Here is a 19,729-nt window from a genome sequence, read left to right on the forward strand (position 1 = left end):
TAACTGATTTTAAGGGACACAAACAAATTTTCATAGGGTTTTGAAGAATTTCCTAGATTTTCGGAAGACATGAAACAATTTTATGGAATATATTTTAAATTCGTCTTTTGTGGTAGAAAATTAATCTTTCTGGTTGAAAATTCAACTATTTCAGTTGTAGATTCATAATTTTAATTGAAAATTTAATTATTTCGTTAAAAGTTAAACGGAAAAATTAAATTTTTTGTTGAAAATTCGTTATCTAGTTCAATTTCAACAAAATAATTCACTTTTGAACCAAAAGAGATTAATTATGAAACAAAAATATGATAATGGCATTATCAATTAAAAAAAAAACTTTTATCTAAAAATAATGAACTTTCAATTAAAAATAGTTTAATTTTCAACCAAAAACTTTTATACCAAAAAATGAACATTCATGCAAAAAGGACGAATTTTCTATCCAAGAAAATGAATTTTAAATAAAACAGTTGCATTTTCGGCTAAAAAAGATGAATTTCCTAGGAGAAGATAAATGTACAATCCAAAATGACGAATTTTGTGTCAATAAAGATGATTATTTCAACAAAATAAATTAAATTTTCATAAAAATAGTAGAAATTTTAAGCAAAAGAGATAAATTCTGAGCTTAAAATATAATATTAGGATTCTAAATTAGAAATAATGAACTTTCAATCAGAAATAGTTACATTTTCTTGTTGTGTTCTATTGATTCAGTTCGATTTCGCGATTCGGTGAAAGATTTCTCTATTTAATTTTTAATTGAATTTTAAACCAAAAAAATGAGTTTTCAACTACAATAATGAATCTTTAACTGAAATACTTGAATTTTCAACAACAGCAAATTAATTTTTACTAAAAAAGACCAATTTTCAATCAAAACTTAAATAATTAAAATTTAAGTTTAAAAAATTAAGGATTAACCAAACTGAATGAACCAAAGTGATGAATTTTAAACTAAAATAATTCATCTTTAACTGGAATAATTAAATTTTTTAGCAAAAAGATGGATTTTCATCCAAGATTAATTTCTAACAAAAAATATGAATTTTCAATCAAAAAAGATAATAATTACATTTTCAGGCAATAAATGAACGTTTAACCAAAATGATGAATTTTTATCTAAAATTATGGAATATTCAATTAAAATTTCAGTTAAATTTTTGGTTTAAAAAACGAAATAATTTTTAACTAAACAAGAAACATATTTTCAACAAAACCATTAAATTTTCGGAAAAAGAATTCCTTTTCATCCAAAGAAAAAACAAGTTTTCAATCGAATAAGCTCATATTTTAACCTAAGAAATGAATTTTTAATTAATATGATGAATTTTCAACCAAAGAGTTTAACTTTCAACAAAGTAATTTTATTTTAAACCTAACAATAAGTTTTCAACTAAAATTATAAATATTTAATTGTAATACTTGAACTTTTAACCGAAAAGAATAATTTTGAAACAAGAAGATTAACATGCGAAGAAAAATATCATTAAAAAAATCGATTTTTACCCAAATATGTAGATTTTCATCAAAATAGTTGAATTTACAATTAAAAAAATACAAATTTTCAAAACAAATTATTGAATTTTGAAGAAGAAAACATCAATTTTCAACCAAAAATGGCCATTCAAATTTTTAGTCGACGGACTTGATTTTTAATCAAACTGATGAATTAATAACTAAAATGATGAATCTTCAGCTGGAATAGTTGACTTTTGTACCAAAAAGATGAATTTTCAATCATAAAGATTAATTTTCAACAAAAAGGCGAAATTTTCATAAAGTACATATATTTTGAAACAACTAGTTTAATTTATACATAAATAAAAATAAAATAATAAATTATGATTTGATTAGATTAAGCTGAGATAATCTGGAAAATCTGCGACTGTAGGATAAAGTAGAAATCACCTTTATAAATTGACCAAAATCTTTAAAATAATGAAAACTTGAATTTTACTGCGAACGAAAGTAAATTCCCGGTCTTAAATTCGTTACGCTCTGTTATGTGTGCGTGAGGGAGGGGGGGGGGGTATTATTAGACGATTTGGTAACATTTTTAACTTATGAATTTTCTGCACCATCAATTTTGTATATTTAAATTTCGAAATAAATCATTTTACTTTATCATAAAATTTGTTTCTAAATGTTTCTAAAAATTATTGATAGAAAAGAAAATTTAAATTGTAAATTATTATTTAATTATGTTAAATAATTCTGTTCTTAACGTTTCTCTTCCACTCTACATTTTGTAAACTTTCTTACATTTTCAAAGAGATAAGAAAAAAACAATTGTGGGCAAAAAATTGTTTGGAAGAATATGAAAAAAATTAGAAGCTTTTTATCGATTTTGAAATATTGAAGATTACATTTTTTTCAAGATTTCTGGAAAAGTTTTAAATAGTTTAAATGTAATTTTAAAATGAAAATTTTAAGTTTTGAAGATTTCAAAATATGTTGAAAAATGATACGGAAGATTTTAAGACAATTTCTAACATTTTTCGGAATTTCAAAATTTGTCGAGCAAATTGAATTTTCCAGGGTGTCAAGAGAATAAAAAAGAACGCTTTTCAGATTCATGGGAAAATTTTAAATGATTGTTTTTTAATCAAATTTTTGAGAAAATTGGACAAAATTGTTAAAATTACTTCTTCAAATTTTTAAAAAGAATATAAAAGATTTTAAAACAAACTTCTGAAATTTTGTGATATTGCATAATTCAGAACAAAATCTGAGTAAGTTTAAGAGATATTGATCAGTTTTGAAACAACTTAAAATTAATTTAATATTGTAAAGATGTTTTAAGAATTTAGTAAAATAAAAAATAAAAATTTAAGGTTCCTAGCAAAAAATTAAACTAATTTTTTATTTTCAAAAATTAATTTCAAGAGATTGTTTGAAAAGATTTTTCTTAAGATTTGTGTTAAAATTTTACATAATTTTTTATTTAAAATTTCAAAAAAGAGTCTAGAAAATTTTAAAACAAAAAGTTTCAATTTGGTAAGATTGAAAAATAAAAAATAAAATCGAATAAATTCAAGAAATATTTAAAAGAATAGAAGAGATTCAAATAGAATTTAAAAATCCGGGTAAAACAGATTTAAAAAGTCTTAAGTCTGCCTATATTATTTAGATAAATGAGATTTTTTAAAATTTACATGGTGGGGAACCAGTTCATCGTATCCACGGCTGCTACCGCTGCCACAGCATGCCATCGAAACTAGACCAGCGCTTGGCAGTAAATCGAACACACTTCGTTTTTCAACAGGACTAGGATTATCGTGAGTTAAGTCTAAGAAAAGTGCATGAGCAATGCTTGGAACCAAGGGACGAACTCTTGATTGCAAAAAAGCTCCAACAGGTTCTCCTCCATAGCGATAAACCAATCGACCTTCTTCATGACTGTCCCATGCTGACATTGCCTCTGAAAACAAAAATCAATCGTATTTCCCGGTTTTTTCCCGGTTCGCAAACATTTTTCACGGTTAATGAAATTAAAAAAATGGAACACTAAAGCCACAAAATGTTCCACTTGAGGTAATAAAAACTGAGCTGCAAATGGAAGCCCTCAAAGTGAAACTATTAAATTTTGAACTTTTAAAATTGAAATTTAAAAGTTTTCAATTAAAAAATGTTGTATTAAAATGCTCAATAATTTGAGCGTATAAAATTGAAGTTACTAACATTTTTCAATATAAAAAAATATAAATCCACGTTATCATTTTCAATGCTCTAAATTAAAAAATCAATAAATAAACTTTAAAATTTTCAAAATTACATAATTTTAAGGAATTCTAAGCATCAATTTTATTTTTAAATCAATTTTAGCATCGAATATTGCAAAAATTGAAAAAATTTTAACTGAACACTTCTTAAATTCGAAATTCAATTATTTTCTTTTTAAATAGTTTAAACATCCTTGGAAAGCTTCAACATTTTATTTCAAAATCGTGAGAAATCTAGAAGTTGTTCTAAATTTAAAATTATTTTGGGAATTTTTCAGAACTTCTAAATATCTGTCAAAATGAATTGAATTTTTTCTACAATTTTCAGAAAATCCTGCAAATTTTAGAACATTTCTTCACAATTTGGATGTATAATTTACAATTGAACATTTATTATTTTTAGGCGAAATTTGAGTAATTTTAAGAGATATGTAGAAGTTTTTAAAAGATTCAAACTTAACGTAAAACATTTTCTTAAGATTCCAAGGAAAATTAAAAATAACTTTTCATTTTTTAAATTTATGTTAAGGGAATATTTAAAAAGTTTTTCAAAAATTTAAACAAAATTTTCAAAAAAGATTCTAAAAGATTTTAAGAAAACTTTTTAAAATTTGCATGATAATTTTTAATCCTTTTCCAAACTACTAAATATCTATTAAAATTACTCAAATTTTGTCTACAAATGTTAATTTGTAAATTATACATCAAAATTCGAACATTTTACTTACAAATGAAGCATTTTTCAAATACAACCATTAAAATTGTTTCAATTTACTTGTCTTAAATAAAAATTCAAATATTGCTAAATATTCAATAATTAATCTTTTCTGTAATTAAAAATTTAAAATTGAAGGGGTTAAAAATTGAATATTTTAGACTGAAACGATAATATTTTCAATATTCTTAAGTTGAAAATAGTCTATAAAGTTTCAATCACACGCATTTAAAAATTCTTTAAATTAAAAATGTAAGCTTCGAAATAAAAATTTTGAATGGAAAATTTTTAAAGTGAAAAAATTTTGAAATACGCATTGTAAGCTAAATAATAGCATAACTGAAAAACATAACAATTAAACTAATTATTTAAAAACTGTTGAAATGAAACGTACACAGATTTTTCTTTTAAAAATTTGTAAAATTGCAGGTAAAAAAAAATTTACTGCCATTTCCCGATTTTCCAGGCTTTAAAAAATTCCCGGTCATTTCTTCCCTGTCCAGCGGCCACCCTGTTAATATTTTCTGGATTAGAACTAATTAGAATAAGAAAATTCCAGTAAATTTGTTTTAAGTTCATGACTTTAAGGAAAATCCGGGTAATCGTTTTGATCAAAGAAAAAAGTCAGATATGTAAGAAAAAAATTTTGAAAAGTCAGGAAAATTAATTAAGAAGAAGTTCTTAGTCACTTTTTGTATTTTTTTTTGTTTAAATAACTTCTTAGTCTCTTTTTAAAATAAAAAGATCACTTTAGTCCCTTTTCTATCAATAAATGAATCCATGGGTTAAACATTATTCAATTTAGATATACATTTCTGAATATTCTGGAATTCTTTTGAAATATTTCAAAGTGCTTTAAAGGATTCCTAAAATTTGTAAGAAATTAAAAAATTTTCAAAGAATTTACAAAGATTTGAATGAGTTGAGAGTATTTTTAAAAAGCCCAACAAAATTTGCAGAACTTTAAACATTTTTTAAAGAGATTTAAAAATATTTCAAAATATTAAAAAATATTTTACGGTATTCTAAAAGATTCCATGGAGCTTTTAAGAAATGAAAAAATTTTCAATGAATTTATAATGACTTGAATAATTTTAAAGGATTTAAAACAATTTTCATGGGATTATAAAGAATTTATAGTTTTAGATTATCGAAATGGTTTTAAAAAATATTTGAGAAAATTCCAAGGGATTCTGTAAGACTTCAATGATTATCAGGGATTTTAAAAGGTCTCAAGATGTTTTAATAAATTTACTAGGATTTGATTTTGTCACATTATAATGGACCAATGATTTGAAGTCGTTTCAAAAAATTTGAAACATTTTGATAGTTTTTAAAACCTCTAAGGAATTTCGCGCAATTTGACAAAATTTTAAGGGTTTTCGAAATATTTTACAGCATTCGAAATATCCTAAGGTATTTTTAATATATTTTAATAATTTGAAGTTATTTCAAAAATATTTTAAGGTATTTTTAGAAACTCCAAATCATTTTCAAGAGCTTTAACAAATTTACAGATATTTGAAATGATTTGAAATATATTAGGGCATTTTAAAAGATTAAATATTCAATAATATTAAAAAAAAATTCATTGAATGTATTAAATTTGGAATGAATTGATAAAAATTGAAGGTAATTGGAAAGAATTCGATGAAATGCCTGAGAATTTAATGTGCGTTTAAAACACTTTAGAGTGAATAAAAAAACTGCAAAAAAATGCAATGAATTGTGTAAAATTGATTTAATTTAGAAGAATTTAAGGCAATTAATACAGATTAGAAAAATTCGTAGTTTTCAAGAATTTCGGAAGATATGGAATAATTTTATAAGACCTAAAATATTTTAGGATATTTTACAAGACGAATGATTTTACAAATTTTTCGAGGATTTCAATGATTCTAATGGATTTTAAAATTTCTGAAAATATTATGGTAATTTTTCCATTTTCTCATGAAATATAAAGAAATTTCATGTAATTTCACGAAATTTTATTAAATTTCAATTAATTTTAATAAATTTATTCATAAGAATGTAGGAATTTCGTAAAATTTCAAAGATTTTCAAATATTTCAAGGTAATATCAAAGATATTAAAGAATTAAAAAATGTATAGGATATTTTAAAAGATTCCAAGGAATTTGCAATTTATTTCAGTGGCTTGAAGGAATTTAAAAGCATTTGAAATATTCTGGGGCATTCTTAAAAATGAAAGGAGCTTTTAAGGGACTTCGTCATATTTAATAGGATTTTAAGCGATTTCAGAAGATATAATCGATTTCATCAGTTTTTAAAAAAAATTTGAAATATATTACAAAATTCAAGGAATTTGTAATCGATTTAAACGATTTGAAGGAATTTAAAAGCATTTAAAAGATTTGAGGGTTTTTACAAAAATTCCAAGGGTTTTTTAAGGACTTCATCAGATTTAATGGGACTTTTCATGCTTTCAAAGGATTTTAAAGATTTCCTCATTTTTTAAGGTATTTTGAAATATTTTACTGATTTCAAGATGTTTTACAAGATTTGATTCGAGGTTTTGTGAAATTACTAAAGATTTCACCAAATTTATGGGATTTTTAAAATTGTAAGGAATTGTACAGGCTTTAAGATAATTCAAAAGATTTCAAGTATTTAAAGTGATTACAAAGAATTAAAAAAATTTTAGGGAACTTTAAAAGATTCCGCGGGTTTTTTAAAATAAAATTTCTGAGGATTTGAATGATTTTAAGGGATTTTAAAAGCTTTTAAGGTATTTTAATAAATTCTCCAGGGTTTCAGAAAATGTCAGATTTCACAGAATTTCGCGAGATTTTATAATATTTTATAATATTTCAATGGATTTTAAAGAATTTATTAATCATTAATATCAATCATTTATCCTGAATCCCTTTAAATTCTTTGGAATTCTCGGAAATTTTTTAATTCACTTGAATTCTTCTAAATTCACTCAATTTTTCTCAATTCAATGGATTTTTTTTTAGTTTTTGTTTCATTCATCCTGAAGTCTTTTAAACTCACCTTGAATTCTTAGGCATTTTATAAAATTCTTTTTAATTCATTTAAATTCATTTGAACTTAACTTGAATCATTTTGAAGTCTTACGAATTTATCTTGAATCTGTTCAAATTCACCCAGAATCATTATAAATTTCACCGAATTCTTTGAAGTTCAAAAGAAAATTAGTCTCATTATTAATGAATATATTATTATTAATTTATAAATACAAATTCAAAATGGTTTTATTCTATGTATAAATTTTCTATAGTAAAATTATCACAAGATTAAAATTTTGATATCTAAGTATTATTGGCCAGGGAAATTATTCAGGGAAAAATCCGGGAGTTTCAAAAACTTTGAAGTTCTGGGATTAGGTATGTATATCATGTATATTTTACCTCTAATAAGCGAAGTTATTCCAAGACGATTCACAAAAATGTTATCCTTCTGATCGGAATTCGTAAACAATTCAGCCACGACGTACAAATCGGGTCGAACTTTTCTTGCTGCATCTAACAAATACTGAAAGAAAAATATAATTTAATTTTACAAAATAAATTTATAGTAGAAAAACAATTCAAATTAGCAATAAAAAAAGAAATTATACCTCCGCGAGAGGAATTGGAGTCGAATGACAGTTATCGAGCCTCACACCGTCGAAAATTTTCGCCATTTGCTGAACGTAGGCGGTCATTCGCTTCCACAAAAAGGGAGAATCCTGTGGTTTATCTCCATATCTGAAAATTAAAATTTCATAAACAAATTAATGAAGATTTTAATCAAACACCTCTTAAACCTAGAATTTTTCTGACAGAAAGTGATGAAAAGTAACTAGTTTCTTTTAAATAATTACTTTTTTCCGTAACAGCAAATGTAAAAATCATTACTTTTTTCATTATTATTTTTTCATTTACACTAATCAAATTGAGGTAGCTGCTTTTCGAAAGAAAGAAAAATTAAACAAAAATATTCCATTCATTTCAGTAAAATTCTTTCGAATTTAAAAAATTTTCAAAGAAATTCAAAAGAATTCGATAATACGCCTATAAAAATCAAGAGTATTCTAAAGAATTAATTTTTTTTTAATTCAGGTTATATTTCAAATTAATTTAAATAATTAAAAAAAAATTAATCTGAAATATTCCACTGATTTCAGTAAAAGTGGAGTGAAATTATAAGAATTCAAAAGACTTTGATGGAATTCATAAGAATTCAAAAGAATCTAATTGAAAAAAATACAAATCAAGAAATTCCCATCAAATTGACTAAAATTGAATTAAACAGAATTATGGGCGAATTACACAAATTTGTGTTCTAAAACCAACCAATTAAATTCGAATGAATTTAGATAAATTTAAGGGAAATGAAATGAAAAAAATTAAGTGGAATTCATAAAAATTTATCGTAAATTTTTCTAATATTTACGTGAATTAAAAAGAAAAATCGAATTGAAAATATTCTATTGATTTCAGCTAAATGCGAATAAATTTAGAAGTCTTCGAAGGAATTCTAAACAAAATGATAAAATTCCTAAGAATATAATTTGCGTTCAGGGTTAAATAATTTCAGCAGAATTGACTGAATTTAGAATAATTCAACTGCATTAAAAAAAATCAAAGAGAGTTAAACAAATCAACAGAATTCTAAGAAATTAATTTTTTTTTGGTTATAATTCAGGATAAATGAATAAGAATTCAGGGTGAATTCCAAATGAATAAAATAGGTTTAAAATATTTTTTAAATCCCAAAATATTCCGCTGCATTCAGTAAAATCAGAGTGAATTTAGAAGAATGCAAGAGACTTTGATGAAATTCAGTAAAATTTAAGTAAACTTAGAAGAATTTACGGAATTCAAAATAATACGATAAAATGCCTAAGAATTCAAGATGCGTTAAAAATTCATTTAATGCAATAGAATTAAGTGAATTTAGAAGAATTTCAAATTAATGTAGAAGAATTCAAGGTAATTAAAAAAAATCCGCGAGAGTTACAAAACCATGAGACTTCGAAGAATTCCAATTTTTAAAAGAAGTTAGGATAAATTAACAACAATTCAGGGTGAATTGCACATTAATTCAAATAAAAATATTTCGCTGAACTCAGAAGTATTATAGTGAATGTCAAGGAATTCACGTCACTTTGATTAAATTCATAAGAATTGAAAAGAAGGTAATTAAACAAAAATTTAAAAACAAACCAAGTTCCATCAAATTAAGTATTTTAGAAGAATTTCAAGTGAATTTACAAAAATTCAAGTGGATTCAATCAAATTCAGCGTTAAAAATCACGAGAATTCCAAAGAATTTTGGAAAAATTAATAAGAACTCAGAATCACTTTTAAATGAATTTTAATAATAAGTATAACCAATTTGAATTAAATTGAATGCAGAGGTATTTAAGAGATTCATTTTGAATGAATTCATGAAAGTACAAGGGAATTTAAAAGAAACTTATTAAATGCCTGACAATTTAAGGTGAGTTTAAAAGACTTCAGAATGAATTAAAAAATATCTGCCAAAAAATTCAATGAATTGTGTAAAGTTGACTGAATTTACAAGAATTTAAGGGAATTAATAAAATATTGAAAAACAATTCAAGTGAATAGAATAACAAATTTTGAAATTGAATAGAATTAGTGAATAGAAATCTGATAAAATCCATAACAATTTAAAGTGAATTTAAAAGACTTCAGGGTTAATTAAAAAAGTTGAAAATCCAAAAAAGATCCATTGAATTCAGTGGATTTCAAGGCGATTTTAACAAATTGAAGGTAAATACAAAATATAAAGGAATTGAAAAAAATGCAATAAACAGGGTGGCTGTTTTAATCGAAGAAAAAAATACCCGGGTTTTTCCCGGAAGAACATGGAAAATTTTAAGGATTTTATTTATTTTTCTGGATTTTCACAAACTGTAGAAAAATTTCGATTAATTTTAAAATATATTTAGAAGTTTTGAAAAAAATGTTAACACACTTCGTTTAAATTACTTAAAATAATTTCAAGTTTTAATTACTTTAGAATTTATTCAAAACTTCTACATATCTCTTAAAATTACTAAATTTTTTTCTACAAATAATAAGTGTTCAATTGTTATTTATACGTCAAAATTTAACAATTTTACTTATAAATTAAACACTTTTTAAATAGAACAATTAAAATTGTAACGCTAAACTATTAAAAGTTCTTCGAAAATCTAACGAATCAAATCTTTTTATGTAAAACAATTCAGTTTCAAATTGTTTTATTTTAAATATTTTGTTTTAATTTGCTCGTCTTCAATTAACAGTGAAATATTGCTAAATATTAAATACTTATTCTTTTTCTACATCATACTTTTTAATAGCTGAAAAAATTAATAGAAATAATATATTAATAAATTTGTTTATTAAATTTAGTGTAAAAAAATAATATAAAGGAATACCTGAAACTCTGAGTTAAAAATATATTCTTGATAAATTATGCACATTTTTATTTTAAAATAAAATTATCGGAATAAATGATATATTAATTTCAATTCTTATCAAGACTTTCGGATTGAAAGAGTTACAATCTGGAAATTCTCCAATTTTGAACGGATCTAGAGTTGTTTGGTCAAATCAATTATTGTTCAGATTTCTATATTTAGAGTACAGATCCATTTAAAAATAATGTATTTATTTATATTTACAGTTGATAAAATAAAACTGTCTTTTATCAAAAAATTTCAACTTGAAATGATTTTAATTTTTGATTGTTTAAATTCTCAAAACTGCACTTTAATTATTTTTAAAACTGTTAAAATCGAACTTGGGCAGATTTTTCTTCTGAAAATTCGTAAAATTCCCGGTCCGGCGGCCACCCCGTTTTTAAACACTTCTAATTGTTAATTTTTTTAACCTTTAAAACAGCATTTTAAAATTCTTCAAATTAAAATACATGCTTAAAAATTAAAAATCTATAATGCAAAATTTTTAAAGCGAAATATTTTCGAATTAAGCATTCTAAACTAAATGATATAATAATTTATAAAAATCACAATTTCAGAAATTATTTAAAAACGGTTGAAATCAAAGTTGTACAACAATTTTATTTTAAAGATTTTATAAAATTCCCGGTCAAAAAATAAATTGACTGTCATTTCCCAATTTTCCCCGGTCCCATAAAATTACTGGCCATTTCCCGGTTTTTCAGGTTTCACGGTCTAGCGGCCACCCTGAAGAGAGTTCAGAAATCCTGGAATTTTCTGTTTTAATTAATTGATAGATATTTTCAAAGTAAAAAGTGAATAGTGATTTTATCTTAAAAAGTGATTTACGAAAGAAAAGTGAATTAATTAAATTTTATTTACCTCAGCTTTACACTATCTCCCCAGGCGATCAACTCTCGTCGGATATAAACATTGGAATCTGGATCAGCGAAATTTTTCAGCGGATCGCTGTTCATAACCCAACCATTGTGAGCCATTAGATATCGACCTGATTCCGAATACATCGTCGCTTCCCTTTCCGCTAAATTCTTTGGTGCTCCATAATCGGTGAAATACCTAAAAAAAACTCTCAATATTATTAAAAATTTATTTTTGATTTTGTTCCCAAATTCCAATTTTTAAATTATACCTTGGAACAAGAGGATTCCTTTCGCTGACCTCTTTCACTCTCGGTCCATCCGATTGTACCCTGTAGTAGCGAATTCCAGCGACTGTATTTTCAACCGCTGCGTTCAGATTATTTTGAACTTCGTTCATAATCGCATCATTGAGTTCTTGCAATTTTTTCCTCAAATCCTCTGCGCAACGCTTCAACCGGGTGTCTTCGTCAAAACAGTCAGATCTATACATTGAAAACCAATTTAAAATCCAAGATATAGGGATCACTGTCAGTTCCCTTTTTAAAAAATCCCCCCTTCACCCTTAAATTTAATAAATCACCCTAAAACGTCTAAAATCGAGAATTTTGACTCAATTTCACCCTTTTACAAGGTTACGATTTATTTTTTTAGAATCATAAAAATAGATTCAAGACAATATAAAACAAGAGGCTTTGAAAGAATTTTTTGTTAAGACACAAATGAAAATATTATCTAAACGATTGATTTTTTAATTTTGTAAATTTAAAACAGATTCTCGATAGTGAAGAAATCGTTAATGATTCCATCGAGAAACTGAATGAATACATTTTTAATTTGAATAAAATGATTATACATTCAACAAAGTAGACGAATTTTTTACAAACAGTTTTATTTTCAACCCAAAAGTATGAATTTTCAACAAAAAATGTATTTTTCAACCAAATATTAAAATTAGCAAAAGATACAGTTGAATTTTCTAGCCAATTGTGAAATTTTCTCATCAAAAATACGAATTGTCTACAAAATATTTCAAATTTTTACCAAATAGATGAAATTTCAACCAAGAAAGATTTTTCATTCAATAAAGAAAAAAAATGTCAACCAAATTGTCAAATTTTAAAGCCAAAAAGATGAATTTTCTACATAAGAATTAAAGTTTCAACCAAGTAGATGAATTTTTAACCAAGAAAGATTTTTCATTCAAAAAAGAAAAAAAATGTCAAACAATTTGTCAAATTTTAAAGCCAAAAAGATGAATTGTCTACATAACAATTAAATTTTCAACCAAGTAGTTGAATTATCATCCCTAAAATATGAAATTTTAATAAAAGAGGTAATTTTCAACCAAATATTTAAATTACCGAACAAACAGTTGAATTTTCTACAAAACAGTTTTATTTTCAACCTAAAAATATTAATTTTAATCAAGAAATGAAATTTTCAATCAAATATTAAAATTTTCAAAACATACAGTTTAATTTCCTAGCCACTTGTGAAATTTTCTCGTCAAAAATACGATTGGCCAACAAAATAGTTCAATTTTTTACAAAAGAGATGAATTTTCAACCAAGAAAGATTTTTTATTCCAGAAAGAGAAAAAAATGCCAACCTAATTGTTGAATTTTAAACCCAAAATGATGCATTTTTTTACAAAACAAGTAAATTTTCAACGGAATTTTTTACTTTTCAAGCAAATAAAAAAACGATTTTTCTGCAAAATAATTCATTTTCAACCAAGTAGTTAAATCTTCAACCAAACAGATGAATCTTTTAAAAAAGATCTTTCAGTCAAGAAAGAAAAAAATGTCAACCGAATTGTTGAATTTTCAAGCCAAAAGGACAAATTTTGAACAATAAAGTTGAATTTTCAACCAAAAAGATAACTTTTTAACAAAATGATTGAAATATTAACAAAAAAATTTCTACCAAATAATAGCATTTTTGAACCAAAAATATTTAAATTTAAAATAAAAACGAGTCGAATTCAAACAAAAATTAAGAATGATCAATAAAATAGGTACATTTTCAAACAGAACGGTGAATTTTCAACTAAAAAAGATTTTTCAGTCGAAACAGAAAAAAAATTCAAATTTTTTTAATTCTTTAACAAGAAAAAGAAATAATTTTCATCATAACGGTTACGATTTAAAAAAAAATGTAATAAGTGATATTTCAACCAATACATATTTTTATTTTAAATTGAAAATAGTTGAATTCATCTAAAAAAGACGATGTTGTAATCACATAGTTTTGAATCCTCAAACGGAAAAGATTAATTTGAACCATAAAGTTGCATTTTTAAAAGAAAAAGCGTAAATTTAAACTTAAAAAATTGACTTTTTTAAACCAAGAAGACGAAATTTAAAAAAAAAGTTGAATGTTTAACCAAAAAAGGTTTTTGATTCCAGCAAGAAAATAAATTTCAACCAATTGTTCAATTTTTCAAACTAAATAGATAAATTGTCTATAAAGCAGTTGCATTTTTTACTCAATTTTCTGAATTTGCAAAACAAAAAATTAATTTTCAACCAAACAGTTGATTTTTCAATTAAAAAAGACGATTTTTTTAACAAAACAGTGGAATTTCAAACAAAAAGAATAACTTTTAAGAAAATTGTTTAATTTTTCAACAAAATAATTTTCTACTAATTTTGATTAATTTTTAATACTTTAAAAATATTTATGTAATACATTTTTACCGAAAAGACCAATTTTCAACTAAAATTATGAATCTACATAAAAAAATTAATTTGTAACGAAGTAGTTGAAATTTAAAGCAAGTAGTTGAATTTTCAACAAAAAACGTGAATTTTTAAAGAAAAATATAATAATCGATTTTCCCACTAAAAAATAATTCCATTTTTAATCAAGAAGAGTTGAATTTATTAAATAAAGATGAATTATTAACAAAATACATGAATTTTTAACTCAAGAATATCAATTTAATTAGAAAAGATCCATTTTCAACCAAAAATGAAGTGTTTAAAGTTTCAGTTAAAAAATGAATTAAAAAAAGAATTTTCAACAAAATAGTTCAATTTTCAATCAGAAAAATGAATTTTTATTAAATTACAGTTGAATTCAGCCAGATGAGATGAAGCTTTAACAAAATAGTTGAATCCTCAACAAATTAAATAAATTTTTAACCAAACAATTACACTTCTAACCTTCAAAAACTTTCGAAATCCTCAGATTTTAAATTATTTTTAAATACTTTAAAAAAATCCTAAATGTTCAAAATTATTCGAAAATTTCCAAACCTTCTAAATGTCTTTTAAAATAATATTTATTTTTCCAAAAATTAAAAAGAAATTTGCATAATTTGGAAATTTGTCTTCAAATCTTCCGGATTCCTTTTCAGAAAATTTTGGAAATCTTTTGAAATATTCTCTTTAAAATAATTTTTAAAAATAAACAATCATTTTAAATTTTACCATAAATCTAAAGAAAAATTTTTCTTGTTCTAGAAATCTTTCAAAATTCACATTTTTAAAAACTTTAAATGTGACCATGCTCGCATTTGTGTTCTCGGTTAATTACAGATTTTATTTTAATCCTCAATTAATTCCTGGCTATTTCCCTGTCAGTACACACCCCATTTTACTAATTTTCATGATAATATATATTTTTTTTGACTTGCCTGTAAGTATTGTAGAGCCTCAATGCAAGAGTCATATCAATAGACGCTTTTAGTCTTCGTAAGAGAGGATCGCTGATTATCTGAATAGTTTTATTTTCTGTGACTGATTCTTCATGAGGCATATGATTTCGAGCCAGACTCAAAAATTCTTCAACGGTTTCGGTAATGTCCAAAACGTAGAGCTCGTGAATTTTAATCAGTGGAAGGAAGTGCGAGTGAAGCGCGTGACGAATGCTCTACAATTTTTTTTTTTTTTAATTCCGTGTACTTCAAATCATTTAAAATTTGAATTTAAGAAAATAAGTCTTACATTCAGGTGATCTTCAGTCTCAACAACAGTAGGGATACCTTTCAATTCCCAATCTCCAGCTGAAACTTGAACAGTCAATTCGAAAAGGGTTGCATCCAAAAGATACGCTGGTCGTAAATGAGGACTGTTCGCACAATTGTAAGTGCACTCTGGATTCGTCAAAAGAAATGGACTCTCATTTGCTGTGTGATTTAAAACGATGTCACAAATGCTGACCATCTAAAAATTGAATTACAATCAATTTGTAATCACTTTAAAAAAAAAGATTGAAAGCGTAAACTAAGTTACCAATTTTGGGCTATTTTTGTGACATGGCGATTTTTCATGAAAATAGGAGAATACATTCTAATTTTAAATTTATGAATTTTAAATTAGATTGGAATCAAATTCAAAATCCTATTCAACGTCCAATAACCAACTTAATGTATGGAATTCCTGAAAATAAAACCAAGAATCCAACGAACAAACTTGGACAATCACCATAAAATGTTCCTATTGTAAATTAATAAAAGAACCCCCATTACAAAAAATTTTGTCCCAGAAAAAAATCTCTAGACAAAAATAAAAAAGAGGAAAGAAAAATGAGAAAGCAACCAACTCATTTTTCTCTCCTTTTTTCGTATTTTTATCTAGAGATTTTTAGTAAGGATTTTTTTATGTAGGATAAACTCCTAAGATTTTAAATCGAAATATATTGCATTTTTAACAAAATAGTTAAAAAAAATGTTTTAATACATAAAACGGGAAGAATTTTCAACCCGTAAAAACTAATTTTCAACAAAAAAAAAGTTATTAAAGAGACAGTTACATTAAACACGAAATATTTGAACTGTCTAGCAAAATAGATGAATTTTCAACCAAATAGTTTAACTTTAAACTAAAAATAAAACTTTCAAGCCAAAAAAGACGAACTTTTTAGAAGACAATTGAGTTTTTGAAAAAAAGATTACTTTAACAAAAAAGTTGAGTTTCCAACAAAATAATTAATTTTTAACAAAATATTTGAATATTTAACGGAATAAATTATTTTCAATCTACAAAGATAAGTTTTCAATCCAAAAAAGTCGATTTTTTAACAAAACAGTTGAATTAAAAAAAAAAGATACTTGAACAAGAAAGTTGAGTTTCCAAAAAAATAATTAAATTTCTGACGAAATATTTGAATTTTCAATGAAATAGTTAATTGTTAACCTACAAAGCTGTATTTTCTATCAAGAAGGTCATTTTTCGAAACGGAAAGTTTAAAATATAAATAAAAAGGTTTATTTTTAACCAAAAAAGGAAGATTTTTCTAAAGATTTCTAATAAAAGATTAATTTTCTACCCAAAAGACGAATTCTCAACAAAATAAATGATTTTTTTAGCATAAATTTGAATTTACAACTCTTGAAGGACAAATTTTTAATCAAAAATAGTACCGTACAAGAAAAAAAGACTTTTCTACCACAAAAAATAAATGTACAAATAAGAAGGGCGAATTTAAAACAACAAAAATAGTAGAATCCTCAATGAATTAGGTTAATTTTCAACAAAGAAGAACTTTATACTCAAAAGGTCGAATTTTCAATAAAAGAGTTCATTGTACAAGCTAATAACTCGAATTTTAAAGAAAACAGTTCACATTTAAACATGAAAAGACGAAGTTTTAACAAGAAAGTCAATTTTCCTTTAAGAAAGATGGATTTTTAACTAAGCAGTTGATTTTTTAATTTAAAAAATATGACTTTAACAAAACAGTTCATTTTCAACTATAAAGATAAGTTTTCAAACAAAAAAGCTGAATTTTCAGCCAAAAATGGAATCGTTAAGGTTTCAGATTGACAATCAATTACAACCAAAAAGTATAAACTTTAAATAAAATTCTTAAAATCTCCACCAAAAAAGTTATTTTTTTTTAATAAAATTACTTTTATACCATAAAAGATAAATTTTCAATCCAAAAGACAAATTTTTAATAAAGCAGTAAAATTTTTTACGAAAAAAGATGACTTTAACAAACAATTTTAATGAAATGGTTCATTTTTAACCGACAAAGAAGAATTTTCTATGTAATAGTTTATTTTTCGAAACGAAAAGTCGAAAATCTGAGTAAAAGTTTATCTTTAACCGAAAAGAAAGATTTTTCTACCATGATAGATAATTTTCTACCCAAAAGACGAATTCTCAACAAAATACATGCATTTTTGATAAAATATTTGAATTCTTAAACTTATAACGGACAAATTTTCAATCAAAAATGGAAAAGTAAAATTTTCAGTTACAAAATTTAATTTCTTAACTTAAAAAAATCATATTTTTAACAAAATGCATAAATGGTCAACCAAATTCTTGAATTTTGAAGCCAAGAATACGAATTATCTACAAAAATGATGAATTTTCATCCTGAAATAAGGGTTTTTCAACAAAAAAGTTTATTTTCTACCGAATAGTTGAATTTTCAAAAAAATATGGATTTTCCAAACAAAAAATTTTAATTTTCAACCAGATAGTTTAATTCACTATTCAATTTTTTAACGGAAAAGTTAAATTTATAGTAAAAAAATTTATTTTTAACCAAGAAAATACTTTTTTATTATAAAAAATAGATTTTTAATCAAAAGGGAGGAATTTACAACAAAACAGTTAAACTTTAAACAAAATCATTCAATTTTAAGGAAATAGTTAAATTTGCTACATACACAGATGCATTTTTAAATAACTGGTCGAATATTCAAACAAAAAAGAATTAAATTGAACAAAGTAGTTGAATCTGAAACTAAAAAAGATCATTTTTCAACGAAAAATAGAATTACTAAATTTTCAGTTTAAAAAATTACTTAATAAAAAATTTAAAAAAAAAACGAATTTTCAACCATTCAAAATCAACACAAAAATACCAATTTTTAACAAAATAGCTAAATCCTCAATTAAATAGGTCAATATTAAAAAAAAGTTTGATTTTCTACCCAAAAATTCGAATTTTCAACAAATATGTTCAGTTTTCAAGCTAAAAAGTCGACTGTTATACAAAACATTTGACACTTAAACCTCTAAAGACGAATTTTGAATAAGAAAGATAATTTTCCATCAAGAAACATGGATTTTAAAATAAAAAATAATTATTATCAAAATTGTAGAATCCGCGGCCAAAAAGATGATTTTTCAACAAACAAGATTAAATTTCTACTAAAAAAAAAAATACAAATTTACAGCACATGACATGAACTTTCTATCTAATAGTTGAATTTTCAACCTACGAAAATGCACTTTTAACCGACTGGTTAAATTTTCAAACAAAAAGATTAAATTTCAACTAAATGGTTGAATTTTCGATTGAAAAATAAATTTGCAATTAAAAATGGAATAGTTACATTTTCAGATAGAAAAAAAAACAATTTTCAAAAAAAAAACATTAATTTGTAAACAAACTCTTAAATTTTTAAGCCAAAAAAACGGATATCTATAAGAAAGGAGTTACAATTTTTAACCCGAAAATTCACATTAAAAATAATGTATTAATATCTACCGAATAGTTACATTTTCAATTTAAAATATAAATTAAAAAAAGGTTAATTTTCTATCCAATTGTTCCTTTCTAAAGCCAAAAACACGGATTTTCTACAAAACAGGTGAATTTTCAACTCGGAATAATTTTCAACAAAATAATTTAATTTTAAACCAAACAAAATAAAACCAAATAAAAGAACCTACTTTCCATTCGTTGCGCATCTTTGTGACTAGGGTTTCGATATCATCAAATCTTGTTTCTTTCTCTCCATGACTAAATTCAGAATTTAGTTTTAGTTGATCGCTCAAACTGTATGATGACCTGGATGCTCCCAGTTCCTAAAAAAATTATAATTGATAAAATATTTAATTATTGTTGTCTCAGGTTGCATGAAAGAAATTTTACTTTTAAATAAGTTCTGCTTTTAATTTAAAACATTTTTTCCACTACTGTTTTATTAAAAAACTATTTTTTGACCAATTTAAAAAGGCAGATTTTTAAATAATTTTGTCTTCAGAGAGATACTT

The 19,729-nt window shown here is 24.2% G+C and overlaps 1 protein-coding gene across 3 annotated transcripts in view; it reads right to left on the reverse strand.

Annotated features, from left to right (window-relative positions):
* LOC117176269 (glycogen debranching enzyme) overlaps positions 1 to 19,729 on the reverse strand; it is a 101,646-nt gene that overhangs the window by 53,515 nt on the left and 28,402 nt on the right. For all 3 annotated transcript variants that reach the window (XM_033366438.1, XM_033366436.1, XM_033366437.1), the window contains 8 exons: positions 19,406 to 19,540; positions 15,716 to 15,934; positions 15,406 to 15,641; positions 12,035 to 12,247; positions 11,767 to 11,961; positions 8,044 to 8,173; positions 7,835 to 7,958; positions 3,159 to 3,424 (listed from right to left, as the gene is read on the reverse strand). In XM_033366438.1, coding sequence (XP_033222329.1) covers positions 3,159 to 3,424; positions 7,835 to 7,958; positions 8,044 to 8,173; positions 11,767 to 11,961; positions 12,035 to 12,247; positions 15,406 to 15,641; positions 15,716 to 15,934; positions 19,406 to 19,540 — 1,518 coding nt within the window. The remainder of the gene's footprint in view (positions 1 to 3,158; positions 3,425 to 7,834; positions 7,959 to 8,043; positions 8,174 to 11,766; positions 11,962 to 12,034; positions 12,248 to 15,405; positions 15,642 to 15,715; positions 15,935 to 19,405; positions 19,541 to 19,729) is intronic.

The sequence above is a fragment of the Belonocnema kinseyi genome, chromosome 7 (genome assembly GCF_010883055.1).
Source record: "Belonocnema kinseyi isolate 2016_QV_RU_SX_M_011 chromosome 7, B_treatae_v1, whole genome shotgun sequence".
Lineage (NCBI taxonomy): Eukaryota > Metazoa > Arthropoda > Insecta > Hymenoptera > Cynipidae > Belonocnema > Belonocnema kinseyi.